A 17,454-nucleotide genomic window follows, 5' to 3' on the forward strand; every position below is an offset into this window, starting at 1 on the left:
AGGTATTGACCTGCCCAGCCAAAAGACGTCTCTGTGGGAACACTATTGATTATTGCCACAGCAATAAAGGTCCCGGAAGCTTGTGAGAATGTCACGACTCTGTGCTGCCCACCAGTTTTGGTCCCAACACACAAAAACAGAAACTCTTACACTTTGTCACATCCAAACTTACAGCCACTCATTCGCTCACGCTGACAAGAAATTCCTGGCCAAGCAAAGAAAAGATTAAAGATAGAATAGAGGCTGTGTGACCAGTTAAGACATGTGCATTCTGTATAGATATGAGAGTTATTAGTATATTGCAACCTGCACAAATAGAGCTAAAGCTATGGGTATTGATGGCTAACATTTCAGGTGATATATACATGTTTTTTTTTGCATGCATGCATGCACAGTCCTGGTGTCGCTGCAGCTTTCTTTTGCAGTCTCTCCTGCAATCTGGTCAAAACAATGACGATTTTCTTTTTGTCATTCTCTCGCTTTCCTTGTCCGTCTGTCCCAGATTCACACACTCCCACACACAAACGCCACCTCCACCCTTGACCCTGCAGTGAAAAGTTAGTGCACCCGAGGTTGAACTCTCCCAGATCAGCTGCAGCCACAAGCGCTGAGAAAATGAGCCTGACATACGTGTATGCGTGCACATGAGAGTGCGCGTGTTTGTGTGTGAGCGTGGCAACACTTGGAGTGTCATGAATAGGAGAGATTTGACCCTCAACCCTTGTGACCTGTCCACACAAACAACCCCTTTGCCCCAAGTCTGCCATTGTCAGCGTTGACTGCCTCCGTTTATTCACAGAGCCCGCCAAAAGAGCCAAAATTCATTATATACCACTTTGCTTATTATTTTCCACCCACACTAATGCATCTCCCCATTCTTTATTTTCTCCCTCCACTGCCCTTTCCATCGTTTCCATTCTCTTTTGTCTGTTCCCATTGGTCTCCTTTTCGCACAGCCTCTGTCCTGTCCATCTTACATACAAGTGAATTTTCACTTGTATGCTGAGCACTCTGAGCATCAGTTTTTAAAACATTCGCCTCCTTATACTCACTAGCCCCATGGGAGCAAGCAAATCTTTTCACGTTTATTTTCTACTGTTATTCTAGACGAAAAATACAATTGAAGATCTAACTGTGTATATGTGCTTATTTCCCCCCGTACGTGTGTGTTTTAATCCTTTGTTTTAATCTGCTGTCACACCACACCTACACCCTGAAGTCAATGCATCTGTCTGCCCCTGCATCTTCTACTTGGCTATTGGCCATGAATTTTCTATTGCCCACATACTGGCACTCAATACATTCAAGATGACCTTTGACTCTTTAATATACTGAGGAACACCCAGGCTACTGTACATCTTCTCTTGTCAACAGGCCACTCGAAGCTATAGGACTGCAATAAATAAAAGCCACAGTACAAAATGGAAAATGATGTTATAAGCTGTGTTTAAAATTTGGAAGGTCCCCTTTGATTAAAACCACAAACTTCCCAACTTTCTCTGTCAAAGCTCTAGAGTATTTAAATGTAAAGATTTACAATGAATATTAGGTTGAACATTTCCCTTAAAAACATTTACACTTGTTTTCATTTTTGTTATTTTTGTTTTTTGTACATCAAGCCTTCAGTGTCTCTGTAGCAGACACTGCGTTTCTTATAAGGCAAATGTCAACAGAGTAAAACTGACTTTGCAACTATTATATGCATGCAAATAAGTACTATATAGCATGAGTAAATGTAGTGGAAGGTGACATGCGATGAGAACGTCTTAAGAAGATAAATATTAAGTAGAATAAAATAATAAATGTGAAAATAACCTCGTAATTGATCCTAATTGCAGCATTTGAGAAAACCAAAGGATCAAAGGCCTCAGGACGACGTGCGCGACATAATGACTCTTCTCTTGGATCAAAACCTCCCCCTGCTGGTGAATCTCTGTAATTGCTACTCTTTGGCTTCATATTACGACAAAGCTGGGTTTATTCAAAATCCCTTTCTATTTCAGATCTATGTATCAGAATATCACACATACAGACTAAATGTGTGTATAAATGCCCATACTGTGGTCGGAATATTTGAAAGGCTGTGACTGGTTTACTCAAAAACAAAAACAAATAAATAAATAAATTTTTGACTAACAAATTGCCACGTTTAAATGCGCCCCCCCCCCCCGATTTCCATCCCTGGGAACATTTTAATGACATTTTTTAAGGATGTTTGACCTTACACTTTAAAACTTTCTTCTCCATCTTTCTAATCTTTCTCAGGGTATCCCACCGCTGCAAATGCCAGTGTGGCCAAATCACGCCTCTTTCCCCTCTTTTTGTTTTTTTCCTACAGGAAAAAGTTTATTACAGCGGAATATAACCCTCTCTGGCTTTAGGATTGGGTTTGCATTTCTTCTCAGAAGGGGCCAGCTTGTACATGAAGTAGTGGGGGTTGAACATTTGGGAAAGCCCTTTTTTCTTGGACTGCTGACGCGTACCGCGGCTACGTGCTGCTCCGGAGCCCCGCGGATTACTTTCCAACTTTAACAGCCTCCACCATGATACTTCACTTTCTAGCTTTAGGGGCCTTTGTTTTTCAGGCTGAATGTTACTTTTCGGAGGAGAAGTATCCGGAAGAGTCGAAAATGCAGCCTCCAACCGTGGTTATCGCTATCATAGCGAGAAATACTGCTCACTCCCTGCCGTACTACCTCGGAGCTCTGGAGAGACTCAACTACCCCAAAGATCGTATCTCTGTGTGGTGGGTTTCCTGCATGGACTGCCAGGCTGTTTGTAGAGGGGTCTCCTTTTTATCCGTCTATAGCAGCCGTTCAAAAGGTCAATGGCATTTAAATTAGTTTGTGAAAGCAGCAGCGTCCTACCCCCCCCCCCCCCTGTTCCCTCTGCGCCTTTCACAGTCCAGGCTGCCTTTCACTCCGCCGCATTCATTTCCTACCGTCGCTTGCTTGCAGTTTTATGTCCCGTGAAGTTTGTATAGAGTAACTGTACCAGCAGTGATTTTACTTCTTTATAATTCATGGTGCATGTTCAAATCTACAAACTCTAGGGGTTTAGCTGTTTAGACAGCGCGGAGTGGTTTATTAGTGAGGAAGTAAAAGAGATCCCGTTTAATCGGTGTAATGATGGAAAAAGATTAACTGTTGGTTTAATATGAGGAGATGACGATAGTATGTTGAGTCCTACGGGAATATTGATATCATGGGCATGAAAGTCATGGCAATTTTTGGCTTTTAATTATTTATTTGAAACAATTTTTTTCCAGGGTGGAATGATTGCACAGCATACAAGCTTAATGTTTTGTTTGTTTGTTTTTAAGTAAGAACTTTATTTTGGATTTTCTCTAATCCATACAGAGTCAAAAATAAACATCCACCCACACGAAGATATAGCAAGCAGCACCTCAGATGCCTTGGCAGCCATCAACAAGCTTCTGGCACACTTCCAGACGGATATTTGAACACTCTTATTTGTAGAATTGGTAGAGTTTATTTAAATTGGTTGGATCCAGATCGGGCCTTTAAGCATAGTCCACGAATTTTCAATAGAGTTGAGGTAGGTGCTTTTGGAAGGCCATTCCAGAAGCTTAATGTTGGCCTGCTTTATCCATTACAATAACAGTTTTGATGTGTGTTTGGGATCATTGTCCTGTTGGAACACTCAGTTGTGTCCAAGTTTCAACTATCCATCTGTTGATTTCAGGCTTTATGTTTACCCCTACCACTGGCAGCAGAGCATGATGCTACTAGCACCATGTTTGACACCTGATACTGTTTTTATGTTCGAAAGTAACTGTAAATTTTAGTCAAGCTTGAAGGTGTTGATTTTAGATCAGGGGTTTCTTTTTTTTTGGTTACCGCTCTCTCAGTCCATGGTGTTGTAAAACTCACTCCAGTGTGGACAGTGACACTGGTGTTTCAGCAACTTTCAGTTCATGGCAGGCTTGAGCCTTGGAGGTTCCTGGTTTGTTCCTGAACATCCTAATTTCCTCTCATCTGAGGGTAACGATTTGGGTCTTCTTCCAGACCTTGGCAAACTGCTGACACATGAGAGTAACTTTTACATTATATAATTGTTTGAACCAATGATCTTGGAATCCGCAGTTGTTTAGAAATGGCTCAAAGAGACCTTCCCTAACTGTGTCTACAGTTGCTTTACAAATATCAGTTTACAGAAATCATTAAAAGCTCTAATATTATGATGAAGTAAAAAAAGGATGTTACTCTGCAGTGGTGTCTTATTTGCGCAAATAAAAAAAAAACAAGACTAACAAAAACCTGGTCATGCAATAGAGCCATTCTGCTAATTGACAGATATCTAGTATTTTTGATATACCTTGTTATTTTGGCCAACCCTACTTCACCACAAGTAAAGGTTTGCTAGAGTGACACTGCAGAAGATAACTCGCAGCTGTGGACAGGAAAGGGATCCAATGCATATTTTAGTGCAAAATCTGTCGGCCACTTTGCTCTTCTTTTCTGCCCAGAGGTCATGAAGTGCATGAGGTTAAAAGTAATCAAAAAGTAATGTAAAAGTTACATTTTCTTTATATAGCCCCTTTCAAGATGAATATCACGAAATGCTAAAAACATAAAGACAAAAAAGTTACCCAAAAGCAAGGTTAAAAATATGCATTTTTCACCTCATTTTTAAAAGAGATCACCAACTTCATAGTGCTATGACTCAGTGGGAGAGAGCTTCAAACTCGTGGGGTATTTGTCTCATTTATTTTTATACTTGTATATCAGCCAGCAAGACCTGATTAAGTCACCTCAGGGATGTACTGGGGATGTAAGGATACAAAAACATACCTGATATATGCTGGTGCTTGTTAATGCAGAGCTCTAAAAGTCAAAACTAGAATCTTAAAGTAGACTGAAGTTAATGGGGTGAGAGTGGAACTGAATTAGCGATTGTGTGACATGTGAATACTCTGAAGACTTATTCAGAAGCCTTGCAGTTGAGTTCTGAAACATCCATTACAAGGAAACCTTGTGAAAACAAGGGAGCAGTGAATTGCAATAATCTAGATGTGATGAAATAAAAGACTGATTACGGTTTGATTGATTTCCAATTCAGACTGTGAAACAATGAAACCTAACTTGACAATATTTCTGAAGTGATAAAAACGAGAGTGAACCAGAGCTTTAACGGGAGTATCCAGAATCAAAAGTTACTCAAACTTTAGCAAAAGGGGCAAGGCAATCTAGAATTTCCATTACCTTCAGCAGAAATCTGTCATGGGATTTTTGCTTTCTCTTCACTAATTTGGAGAATTTGACAGCCAGTCTATCTAGCAGTGATAAGAAATGTCATTAAAAGTGATGAAAATGTGCTGAAAAGGGAGCAGATATGACAAAAACGGTAAAATAGAACCTAGTGGTATACCATAAACCAGAGAAGCAGAAAATGATTGTTCAGGTCATTCAGTGGAACTCAGAGACAACATTAAAACGTTTACAGACCTGAAAAATCCTGCTCAAATAAGTAGTAATCATTTATATTGTGTTGTTTTGTATTGTATTGTGTGACCATTATAAATGTTGGTTTTGTTTGTTGATCGAGTAATACACAGGCAGAACATCAGTATTGGGCGCTGAATCAAATAAGCCTGTCAGCAAATAATTTGACATTTACCAGTGAGAGTGGTAATGCAGCATGAATTTTGCACTGGCATGATGAGGAGCTGAAAAATTCACATAATGTACATTTCACTGTTCCCCTGGCACAATGAGGGGAATGAGCAATAACAAGAACCAACGCCAAGTTTAGGTTCCCTATTTTTGGTGCAGTTACTTCACCCTCTGCCTTCTCTGTGCTTTCCAGGGCAGCCACGGATCACAACATAGATAACACCACAGCCATACTGAAGGAGTGGCTGACTGTCATGCAGAAATATTACCATTATGTTGAGTGGAGACCAATGGACAAGCCAACGTAAGTCTGAAAGTCTTAATGTGTTTAGCTTTGTGTACTGCTGGGATCTGAGTTTGGAACCACCCCCAACTTGATCTTACAGCATATGTGGGTCAAAGCAGATCACCTTCAATAGTTGCTTTCTACAAGGGAAATGACAGAAACAATCCCTCTTACTCATCAGGAGGCAAATCTATGATCCTCTGAAGTGTCATCCTGGTATTGACAAAATAAATCAATCAATGTTCAGATTGCACGTGTATTGATTTTGCTTACTTGCTCTTTTTGTGCAAGTGTTCAATAAAAGTATTAACACCCCTCTGTAGGCTGCAACTTTGCAGTTCATTTGGTATTCATTTTAAAACCTAAAAAAAAAAAGAGTTTGACAAAGCATATCTAGGCTTGTCTGTACATGATGCTCTGTCTGGGCTTTCTACTAGCAGACATTTTTATGCCTGTCAGTTATTTATTCTGAGTGAGTTCTGCTAAACTTCTACAGTCATGAAACTGTTACATTACCCATCTGTTTATGCTCTTTTCACGGCACCACAGAACTTCTGTCATTTACTGTTCTGGTTTTATTTAATCCATTACCATCGGTATGCTGTGTTCACTGTGGTCAACACTCCAGCATGATTCAGCGATGCTGTTTTTGTGTTTTGGTTTTGTTTTTTGTTTTTTAGAATAGAAACCATTCAGCCAATCACATGTTTGCTTCACGTGGCAAATTATACAACATTTTACCAATATAGTATTATATCCCCTAATAACACTGTACTTCTGTGTGTCTTAGGTCCTATGCTGGAGAGCTGGGTCCTAAGCATTGGCCCAACAGCAGATACGAATATGTGATGAAGCTGAAACAAGCAGCGCTCAACTTTGCCAGGAAACGCTGGGCTGATTATATCTTGGTACCTGTCTTGTGATAAGTTTCATATTATTTCTTTTCTTGATTAAGCAGATGGGATGTCTTTTTTACTGCGGCTGTTATTTCATCTAAGAAAAAAAAAACTTAGCAACTGTTATTTGAATGAAAAATATTTTTTCCTTTGTATCTTCTTTCTCTCTGTTTCAGTACGCAGACACAGACAATATCCTCACAAATCCAGAATCCCTCAACCTGCTGATAGCAGAAAACAAGTCAGTCATCGCTCCTATGTTAGATTCTCCGGGAGCGTACTCTAACTACTGGTGTGGTATTACTCCACAGGTGAACAGCACTTAAAAATGAGTGATTATTTATCCGCTTAAAGGGAATACTTGAGAAAAAAAACAGTTGTTGCTTTCTTGATGAACATAATGCAGAAAAATGACACAGATCTAGGACATAAGTAAGCATATTTTTTAAAATATCTCAATTCTTTAGGGATATTATCGTCGAACAGCAGAGTACTTCCCCACCCGTCATCGTCACCGAGTGGGCTGCTTCCCTGTGCCTATGGTCCACAGCACCCTGCTGCTGGATTTGAGGAAGGAGGGCATGAAAAAACTTGCTTTCTATCCTCCTCATGAGGACTACTCGTGGCCCTACGACGATATTATTGTTTTCGCCTTCTCCTGTCGGGCTGCAGGTCTGTAGATGCTTGTGCGTTATTATGTTCAGCAGTTAGGTTTACTCAACACAACTGTTGCACTAAATCATGTCTGCGCTTACTTTGCTGTAGAATATTTGTATATTTCAGGACTCAGTGATGAAAACATACATGAATAAATATGTTTATAATTTATTAACTGATTGCTTTTCGTTGCTACTCAGAGATACAGATGTACCTGTGCAACAAGGAGCGCTACGGCTACCTGAACGTTCCGGCCAAACCGCACTTCACCTTAGAAGACGATCGCCTCAACTTTGTCCATGTTCACCTTGAGTCTATGAGTAAGAGCATAGATGATTTGTAATACTAAAGGCAAATAATGACAGTTTAAAAAAAAGGGTATCAGCTCACCTCTCTTTTACCCCACCCCCCAACTAATATCCCTGTTTGTGGAAAAGTCGACGGGCCACCCATGTATCCTTCCCGTTTCATCCACATGTTTCCAAAACAGAGAGACCTCCTGGGATTTGATGAGGTAGGTGCACCAGTTCAAGTTTTTTCAGTTAATGTGTAAAAAAGGTTAACCCAACCTTATACAGGCTTGTTCTATGCAATAATGAAAGCATGGATGTAATTATCTGTAATATATAATATAATTATACATCTACTTTTTAGGTAGTACTTTATATTTAGCAAGATTCAGACCAAATATGATGCATGTTTTCACTGGGTGAATAGAGTTTGAAAACATGCCAAATATGCAGTAGACCCATTTGATGAAACTCAAAGATTTACGATGATGGTACACAGTGTCCAGATTTAAATAACGTTCTGGGTCGCCCATCTCCTCTACAGATTTATCTGATTAACCTGCGACGGCGTCCTGACCGCAGAGACAGGATGTTGTTCTCTCTAAACGAGCTTGAGATTGATGTCAAAGTGGTCGATGCCGTGGATGGAAAGTGAGTGGGTTGCTCTCGGCTCTTTTCCTCTCTCAGTTTTATAGTTAAGTTTGTCAAGAATGTATGTAACACTGTGTCAATTCAGACTCTGGGTGTGAGGCCAATTTAAATTCTTATCTTGAAAATATAGACACTTGTGGTTTATAATAAATATCAGTGTTATGGCTACATATGCTCCAAATTTGAACGCTCTTCTCATATCAAAGACAGAATTACCTAAAAAAAAATGCAGCTAAGCCTTGCTTGCAACTGCAGTCTTCCATTTTTGTGCAGTACTCTTTTTCTTGATATAGTAATCTGTTGTGGGTGTGTGTGTGTGTGTGTGTGTGTGTGTGTGTATGCAGTGCACTGAACAGCAGTGACATTAAGATTTTGGGTGTCGACCTGCTGCCAGGATACTATGACCCATTCTCTGGACGCACTCTGACCAAAGGAGAAGTGGGCTGCTTCCTCAGTCACTATTACATCTGGAAGGAGGTGAGAGGACACACACTGTCATACATCCTTGTCAAATCCCTTTTCTGAAGTTAAAACCCAAATATTTTAATATATACTTCATACTATACTATGTAAGAAGAAAGCATAATTGTATATACAGTCCTTGCAAATCACCTTTTTACAATATTATGATACAGTCATGTGAAAACAAAAGTATAACTTCTTTGAGTTCTACAGGTTTCTATATCAACTTCAGTAGCTTTTAGTACCACCTTTAGCAGTAATAACTTGAAGTAGTGGTTTTCTGGATGACTTAATCAGTCTCTCACATCATTGTGGAAGAATTTTGGCCCACTCTCATTTACAGCACGCAACTTCACTTCACTGAGGTTTGCAGACATTAGTTTATGCACAGTTATCTTAAAGTCCACCCCAGCATTTCAAAGAGGTTGAGGTTTGGACTTTGATTCGGCCGTTGCAACACCTTGATTTATTTCTTTTTCAGGCATTATGTTGTAGATTTGCTGCATGAGCCAAAGGTTTTAGCTGTTGGACAGAAGGCCTCATATTTAACACTAGAATGATCTGGTATACAGAGGAGCTTCTAACTGACTCGCAGCACACGTCCTGTGGTTGTAGAAAAAGCACAAATCATCACCCCTCTACCATTGTGCTGACAGCTGGTGTGAGGTTTATGTGCTGATGTGCTGTGTTTGGGTTTTCTCCAGACATATCAGCATCCATTATGGCCAAACATCTTCACTTTGGTGTCATATGTCCACCAGACATTGTTCCAGAAGTCTTGTGGGTTTTTTTTAGATGTAACTTTGCAAACCTGAGCCGTGCTGCCAAGAAGAGGCTTTCTTCTTGCAACCCTTCTAAGCCATACTTGTTCAGTCTTTTTTCTGACTGTGCTGTTATGAACTTTAACATTTCACATTCTAACTGAGGTCTGTAGAGTCTGAAATGTAGCTCTTGGGGTTTTTTGCAACCTCTCTGAGCAATGCACAATCTGACCTTGGGGTGAATTTGCTGGGTTGTCCACAGGAAGATTGTCAGCTGTACTGAATGTTTTCCACTTGTGAATATTTCTTACTGTACAAAAAATGGACTTCAAAATGATCGAAAATGGCTTCACAAACCTTCCAAGACAAAAGACAGCAACAATTGCTTCTTTAAGGTCATGTGTAAGATGTCTTTCCTTCTTGACATTGTGTTAACACACACCTGAATGCTCCATACCACCAAACTGCCAAAACGTGTAAGTGCTCACACGTGCCGATGTTAAGTGTATTTGATTCACAGTGCCTGGCTGCTATTTACTCTCTTAATTCATATCTAAGTAGTAAAGGTGTCCTTAGCTTCTGTATTATGGATTTGTTTTCATACAATCAATAATGACATGATGTAATATATAATGTGTGGCTGTTTATCTGAATTTGCATTTACATAAGAACTGCTAAGGACCGGATTATTTTTATGTAAAACCTTAAAATTCAAAGAAGGCGTACTTTCTTTTTCACAACTGTAAATGAAAATAGTTGCACTCAACTGAAAACCAAGAGTCATGTTTGTAAAGAAGATGGATGCAAAATAAAAACCTGCTTTTATGACACAAACCTTTTGATTTCTTTAACAGGTCAGGCTTACAGTGTGTATACTTTTTTTCCCATAGATGGTGGACATGCAGATGGATAAGGCCCTGGTATTTGAAGACGATGTTCGCTTTCAGGCCAACTTCAAGCGACGAATACTCAAAATGATGCAGGATGTGGAGCAGGTTGAGCTGGACTGGGACATCATGTAAGACGCATTTTACTCCTAGTTTCCTGTCCAGTTCCTGTTTTGGTTAAGGTTAAATGAGACACAGGTAAGAAAGCCCAGGTTAGCTTTATTATAAAGTCCAAAGTGCATTTGTACCCATTTGTTTGCTGGTTTTATTTGAAGACAAAACTTCAGACAAAGTTTGAAGTTTTTCTAATGTATTTCTAATGTAGAATTTGAAAGAACAGCAAGGTGGAGTTCGATTTTAAAAATCACATCTCTTGACCATGCTGGTTTTTGCTGCTTCTTCCCCGTGCCTGATTTTTTTTTAACTTCTTTAGTTCGTATGATCGCTTTATATTGCCACAGATACTTGGGCAGGAAGCAGGTGAATCCTGGAAAGGAGGAGCCAGTGGAGAACGTTCGTAACTTGGTGATGGCCGACTACTCGTATTGGACTCTGTCCTACGCTATCTCCCTACAGGGAGCCCAGAAACTCCTCAATGCTGAGCCACTTTCCAAGATGCTGCCTGTCGATGAATTCCTCCCCATTATGTACGACAAACATCCGAAGTATGTATCATAAAAAAGTGGCAAAAATACACTCATTTGCTACTACATGCTACTCTCTGCACACTTTGAAGTTTTTCTGGTTTTCTTCTTGTATGTTCCATACAGTGACCTCTATAATGAAACCTGTTTTTCAGCACTCTTTAATCTCCTTCTCCTGCAACACCGTTTAAACTAAAGCAGACCTCAGGGCTAAAAACATTCTTTTCTATAGCTGCCTAAACATGTGTACATGCTTTATATTTAGCCTAGTTTTGTTTGGAGTGTATAGATTAAAGAACTATGTGGAAGTCTGTGGTTTTACTTCACTGCATTTTTCTGAAAGGAAATCACTTTGATATGTTGTGCTTGTCAAGCTGAATTAGCGCACCACATTTCAAAATAGATTTAATCTTTCTCAGCATTTTCCTTTTATGATGCACAGGCCTCGCGTCTGCATCTCTTTCTGGGATTAATGGTCTGAATTTTTGTCAGTGTGGGCTGACATTTTCTTAAACACAGTGTGACAGACAGATGTGAGCAGCCAGAGTGGACTCAGTTTTGTTTGTGGTAAAGAAGATATACTTTTTTTTTTTTTTCCAAGCCAATGTTGTTGCCTTTCTCCATGAATTACACTACTGTATGGTCAGTCCAGACTATTTTAGTCCATACTTAAATTTCTATGGTTTGTTATTTAAGTTTATACCGGTGTTTGTGACACTCACAGTATGGTCTGTACTTACTTTGGTAAAAAAACAAAAATTAAGCTGCAACATCAAAGCTTCTTTATTACAGATTTGATATAAAAGAATTATGCTGCCACACTAATATCAGTCATTTGTTTGGGGACTTTCATTTTGAAGCCTTATATTTAGAACTACAGCATTTTTTTGGTTTGTTTATGCCATTGGCCTTGAAATCAAAATGATGCTTTAATAATGTGCTGTAGGTGTATAATCACAAAAAAGAATCATTTTAACCCATTGATAGGTGGTTGCTATTATAATTTATCATGATAATATTCAGCTTTGGCAGATAGAAATGAGATATTGTCAAGAAATGAAGATGGTAGGATAGTTGACAAGTTGCATCATGTGAATTTGTCACCGACATAGATACCTGCTAATTAAAGCTCACTAAAAATATGCTATTATATTCACCATAACTAGAGCACAGACAGTTCAGTCACTCTAAATAGCTAAGGCCTACCAGACAGCTAAAGTGTAATACATTTTAGGTGTGTATTCTAAAAAAAAAATGCTGAAAAATTAAATTAACCAGTTTTTTTGGAGGGGAAATTGTATTTCTGGTTGGAAGTTGGCCTACTAACATTGGAGTCAATGGGGTTGACTCACTTTGGGAGCCAGCCTCCAGTGGCCATTGTTGGAACAGCTTTTTTAATCATTGGCTTCATTTTTCAACCCCAGAGGTTGTTTAGTTTTAACTACTGCCATAATAATACAGACATCCATGGTTCCTCCACATGGATGACTTATCCCTTAGCGTTCACCTGGCGTCACATGAGGTTCACATTTTTGGTTGCAAAGGTCTAGACAACTGTCTGATGCAATAAAAATTGGTATGCACGTTTGTCTCTCCGTACAAATGAATTCTAACCACATTGGCAATCCTTCAACTGCTGACATAGAGCCATCATCTGTAAAGCTTCTGCTTCATTCTAGATGGTTGTTGGAGGTCTATAAAATATCGACTTCACCTCCAAATGTATCTTTAAATTATTAGTGTAATAGTTGAATCAAATTCTGACTGTAAAATTGATATCCTTGATAGTTTCCCCAACCAGGCAACTGTTCTCGTCATCAGGAACTAACTCTAAGAAATGAAATGCACTTTGTGCCAAAGGATCTGCAAACCAGAAGGCCTGGCAGTGTCTGTGTGCTCCATCATGTGTGGAAATCTGGCCTATAGCCAGCCCGCTTTTTCTGCACTCTCTCTCTCTTTTTCTCACCACTGTGGTTCTGATTTGATATGCTTGACTAGTCTGCTGAGAACACACAACAAATGCACCCCATGCATTGTCGCCCTTCATGCCAAGAGTAACTGAACCATCTCTGAAATCGTCCTGTTGTCACAGTCTCTTGTCAGTGTATTGTAAGGAAATCACAAAATATCCCTGATGTTTATATTTAACATTTCAGTAAATGGTAAAAAATTGCTCAAACTGCCCCCCAAAAAACTTCTATCTATAGTTCCAGTACTGTTATTTTTTTTTTTAGATTGTGACATCCTATCCTGTGTTTTTAACTTTCAAATGATTTTACCCAGTGTAATCACTGCCTTTGTGCTCCCTCTGCAGTGAGGACTACAAATCCCACTTCCCCAATAGAAACTTACAAGCCTTCAGTACACACCCCCTGCTGGTCCAGCCATGTCACTACGCCGGTGATCCCCAGTGGGTGAGCGACACAGAGACGTCGACCCTGTGGGATGATGACTCTGTGAGGACTGATTGGAGGGGCTCCCACAAGACCCTGAAAGGGGCTGCCCCGGCACCCGAGATGCTGTCAGTTGCCTACAGGGATGAACTTTAGTGCAGCGCAAATGTAGCTGAGGAGAATCTGCAGGTCCACAGGCCATGAGGCCAGAGAGACTGTTACTGAGCAGAGAGAGATACTTTCACTCCACCTTGTGTCATAAAACTGACATGCTCAGTGTCATTTAACCTGAGCTTCTTAGATAGGAGGCAACAACATAAGATATGGTGTTCGTTTCGACTTTGTGTAAAGACATGCACAGTTGTCTCGGTGTAATAAATGCGTCAACTTGCACAATAGATTTTTCTCAAACAACTCCATGTTTAGAGTGTTTTTTGTGCTTTTCTTTTACTTTGCTCAGACATTTAGTTTAGTTGCTTCATTTAGATTGTTAATTCATTCTGTATGGTTTGTGTCAAGTTACCTGGTTAAATGTACTCCTGTGATAGTGCGTAATCTGTTGATCATATTCTAACCGAGGGTTCAGTAATTGCACTGTTAACAACTCCTGGCAAGTCTGGAAAAAAGTCTGAAATGTATTGGCTATTGGTTTTTTTCCTTCTCTTTTTTCGTGTTGCTATAATCTTTTTGTACATTTCTGTGTTTGTGCGTGTCCTCCACTGGGGACTGGAGAGTTGAGTTAACACAAGTCTCGAATGACCATAATTGATATTTTCTTTCATAATTTGTTCCAGACCTTTCTCAAACTTGTGTACCTCTGAAAACTATGAAAGTTTATATTCATTAAGTATTTGAATGTTTGCTTTTGATCAGTTTAAGCTTCTTCAGATTGATTTTTTTTTTAACTTAATGGATTCACTTGGACTGTGTTTTACTCCCTAGCTGTTTTTAATATTTTCACATTTAGCCATGTTCACCTTTAAGAGTTTAACATGAACTGGAAACAAAATTACCTTCGTGTGATTTTGGGCTGCCTCAAATAGAAGCGCATTTTAAAATATTACATCATGATTTGAGAACCGTTTGAGAAGATTTCAGGTTTTATTACACTATTACAACCACGAGAAATTCATCTATAAAGTATAAACACTTTTTTTTTGATGGCCCAATGACTTACATAAAATCTATGCAACATGTTGAGGCATGAAGAGTGTAGCTTTGGTTTTTATCCAGTTGTTTCCAGTTTTGGAGAGCGACCACATGTTATGTGTAAAAAGTATAAATATTATGTGTTGCTTAAGTGTTTAAAGGTCTTAAGAAAGTACAGCCTTTAACAGTCTTTTGTAGCATCGCTGTCACTCCAGGATTGAGCTGACACTCGTCTAGACAGGGTTGTAGTGCAGGTAACTGATGTCGCAAGTTTGTGGATTTGATCAAGTCAAACTAAACTTGTATTTCATTTTTGTGCGCATTGATGATGGTCTGTTTCGTATATTGTTTTTGATATGAAGATTTGTTTTCCTGCAAATATCTTAAATTATTTGTTTTTCTTTGTGAATCACAGATGAGTCGCACAACGTGATGTACGACACGCGGGTCCAATTACTTTTTGTCTCTATGTCTTTGAGCAATAAATGTATATTAATATTACGATTCATTAATTGCCACTGATTTCACATCTGGATAGCAAGCAGCTCGGAATTTAAATACAAATATTTTTGCAGTATTATAGAAATGGTTATGGACTGTTAGTTAATAAATCAACATATTTTATTAAATACACAAAGCTACCATGTACTAAGAATAAAAAACACAAGGGGGTACTGTTTCCTAAATTCTGCTATTGCAGCCAGAGTTTACATACATGCACACCTATAGATGTGTGTGTAGATGGAGAAGTACATAAATGCAGTTTGTTGGAGAAAGACACAATTTTCGCAGTGGATTTTAAATCAGTCATTGTGATTGACGTGCAGACTTTCAGTTTTTATTCAAGGGGATTTACAAAAATTTTGCATTAACTGTTAGGGAATTATAGTCATTTTCATATACAGTCCCCCATTTTTAGAGGCTCAGAACTGATGAAAATCCTTTTCAGCCATCAGCATTAAGTCTAAAAAAACCATTGACATTGTTAAATGTGTTTCCTTCACTGAGATGCTGGCTGCCAGGCCTTTACAGCAGCCACCATCAGTTGCTGCTTGTTTTTAGGCCTCTTTGCCTTCAGCTTGTGTATTTAATAACTGAAAAGCATGCTCTGTTGGATTATGACTGACTTGGCCACTGAATAATATCTCATTTCCTTGCCTTTAGAAATGCTTTGGCTGTTTTTCTTAACCAAATAATTCTGTCGTCATGCGCTTTAGTTGTCTTTTGTGGTTTTTCAGGCCCTGAGCTGGCCAGTGCATTTATTCTTATTGACAATGTACCAGTTTGTTGATTTGACAATTCCTAAAGTCTTTGCTGCCTCTGATGGTTTATTTAGCTTTTTTCTTTTCAGCAGAATAAAGGCCTCGCTCACTGGTACTGATGTCTCTTTAGGTCTCAATTAAAATAACAGTAGCAAGCTGTAGACTTTGATTTGTGTAAGATATAAATTCAACACTTTGAATCATTCCTATGTCTACTACATTTGTCATTTAATTACAAGGGATCAGGTGTCACCTGGCCATGAAACTGCTTGTCAGTCATTTGTTCAATTACTTTTCCAACAAAATAGGGGTTGTGTATAAAAACGGCAATGATTCCTTAAAAGTTACAGCATTATTTTGTTAAATCCCTTAAAGCCAAAAGCCAGCACTTCAATCAGTTATTCTTTGATTTAAAAGCCTCTGTGGTAGTGTACAGTGCAGAGGCAAAACTACAAAAGCTGTCTTTTTCCAACTCGATGTGTTTTAAAGTGCAGGCCACAAGGAAATGAATACAATACTGTAAATTTCAGAATTATAATGGCAGACGTAGAGTAAGGTTGCGTGATTTATTTCTCAAACATTTTGTATTTAAAGCCACATGAATTATTTCTTTTGCACCTCATTTTACTGCTACCACATAAAAAGGGGTGTTTCCACATTAACAAATGCCAATAAAACCAGTTTTCTGTTTTCATTACTTAAAATATAAATATTAACAAAAATGCCACACATACAAAATAAAATCAGATTCTGGGAATCTAAACCCAAAAAATAAATCCCAGTTAAACACCTGAAAAACTCACAAGGAAGTCCCCCACTCCATCTTACCTGTTGTTCTCCCCTAAAACCTTTAGCAGTTGTTGAAAATCCTGGGACACTCCCAGGAGAAGAAAGATGATTCAGCACCCTGCCCATGCATTCTGCAGAAGCACTAAAAAAACTGCAGAATAATCCAAAGTGCAGGACATTTCTCTTCGATTTCAACTCAAAAACAGTCTGTGCTCCAAGTTGAATGTCACACCATTGAGAAAGGAGCAACTGTTTTGTAACAATAAATTTAAGATGATTGAGAAAGTTCCAGGAGCATCCATACATGTCCATGCAGACCTTTTCCAAAGTTTTCCTGATCTGTGAATAAAACTTTCTCCCAATGAAATTATTGTCAAATTCCAGCCGTATTACTAAAAACAGTGTTGCATCTTGCAGTACTGCCTCTGTAACACTGACAAATAAGTTCACATGACCTGTGGGTTGTTGCACTATTGGATCTGTGATCTCTACAGTATAGCCTTTTTGTTTTCTGTCGTTACAGGTGAACTGGGTTTTTTTTTTCAGGCCTTAGGTAAGCGTTGAATTTCATGAGAGTAAAATTAGAACAAGTATAGCTTGTTTGGATGGATTACCAGGACAAAACAAAAAACAAACAAAACAAAGCCTCTTCTCTCTACAAAAAAAAGTTCATGGCAGGACGGCTCAGATT

At 38.9% G+C, this 17,454-nt stretch overlaps 1 protein-coding gene across 2 annotated transcripts; it reads left to right on the forward strand.

Annotated features, from left to right (window-relative positions):
- Nucleotides 1-2,331: 2,331 nt before the first annotated feature.
- Nucleotides 2,332-16,089, forward strand: cercam (cerebral endothelial cell adhesion molecule). Of its 2 annotated transcripts, none has more exons than XM_031729560.2 (12): nt 2,332-2,746; nt 5,830-5,940; nt 6,713-6,830; nt 6,995-7,129; nt 7,286-7,490; nt 7,676-7,795; nt 7,913-7,989; nt 8,310-8,416; nt 8,761-8,893; nt 10,530-10,657; nt 10,988-11,191; nt 13,485-16,089. In XM_031729560.2, the coding sequence occupies exons 1-12, from the start codon at nt 2,544-2,546 to the stop codon at nt 13,717-13,719; spliced, it is 1,776 nt and encodes a 591-aa protein (XP_031585420.1). In that variant the 5' UTR covers nt 2,332-2,543; the 3' UTR covers nt 13,720-16,089. The 2 variants fall into 2 exon arrangements, with proteins under 2 accessions (XP_031585420.1, XP_039471519.1); XM_039615585.1 differs by having other exon boundaries at nt 2,689-2,823.
- Nucleotides 16,090-17,454: the final 1,365 nt, after the last annotated feature.

The sequence above is a fragment of the Oreochromis aureus genome, linkage group 7 (assembly GCF_013358895.1).
Source record: "Oreochromis aureus strain Israel breed Guangdong linkage group 7, ZZ_aureus, whole genome shotgun sequence".
In the NCBI taxonomy this organism is placed as follows: domain Eukaryota; kingdom Metazoa; phylum Chordata; class Actinopteri; order Cichliformes; family Cichlidae; genus Oreochromis; species Oreochromis aureus.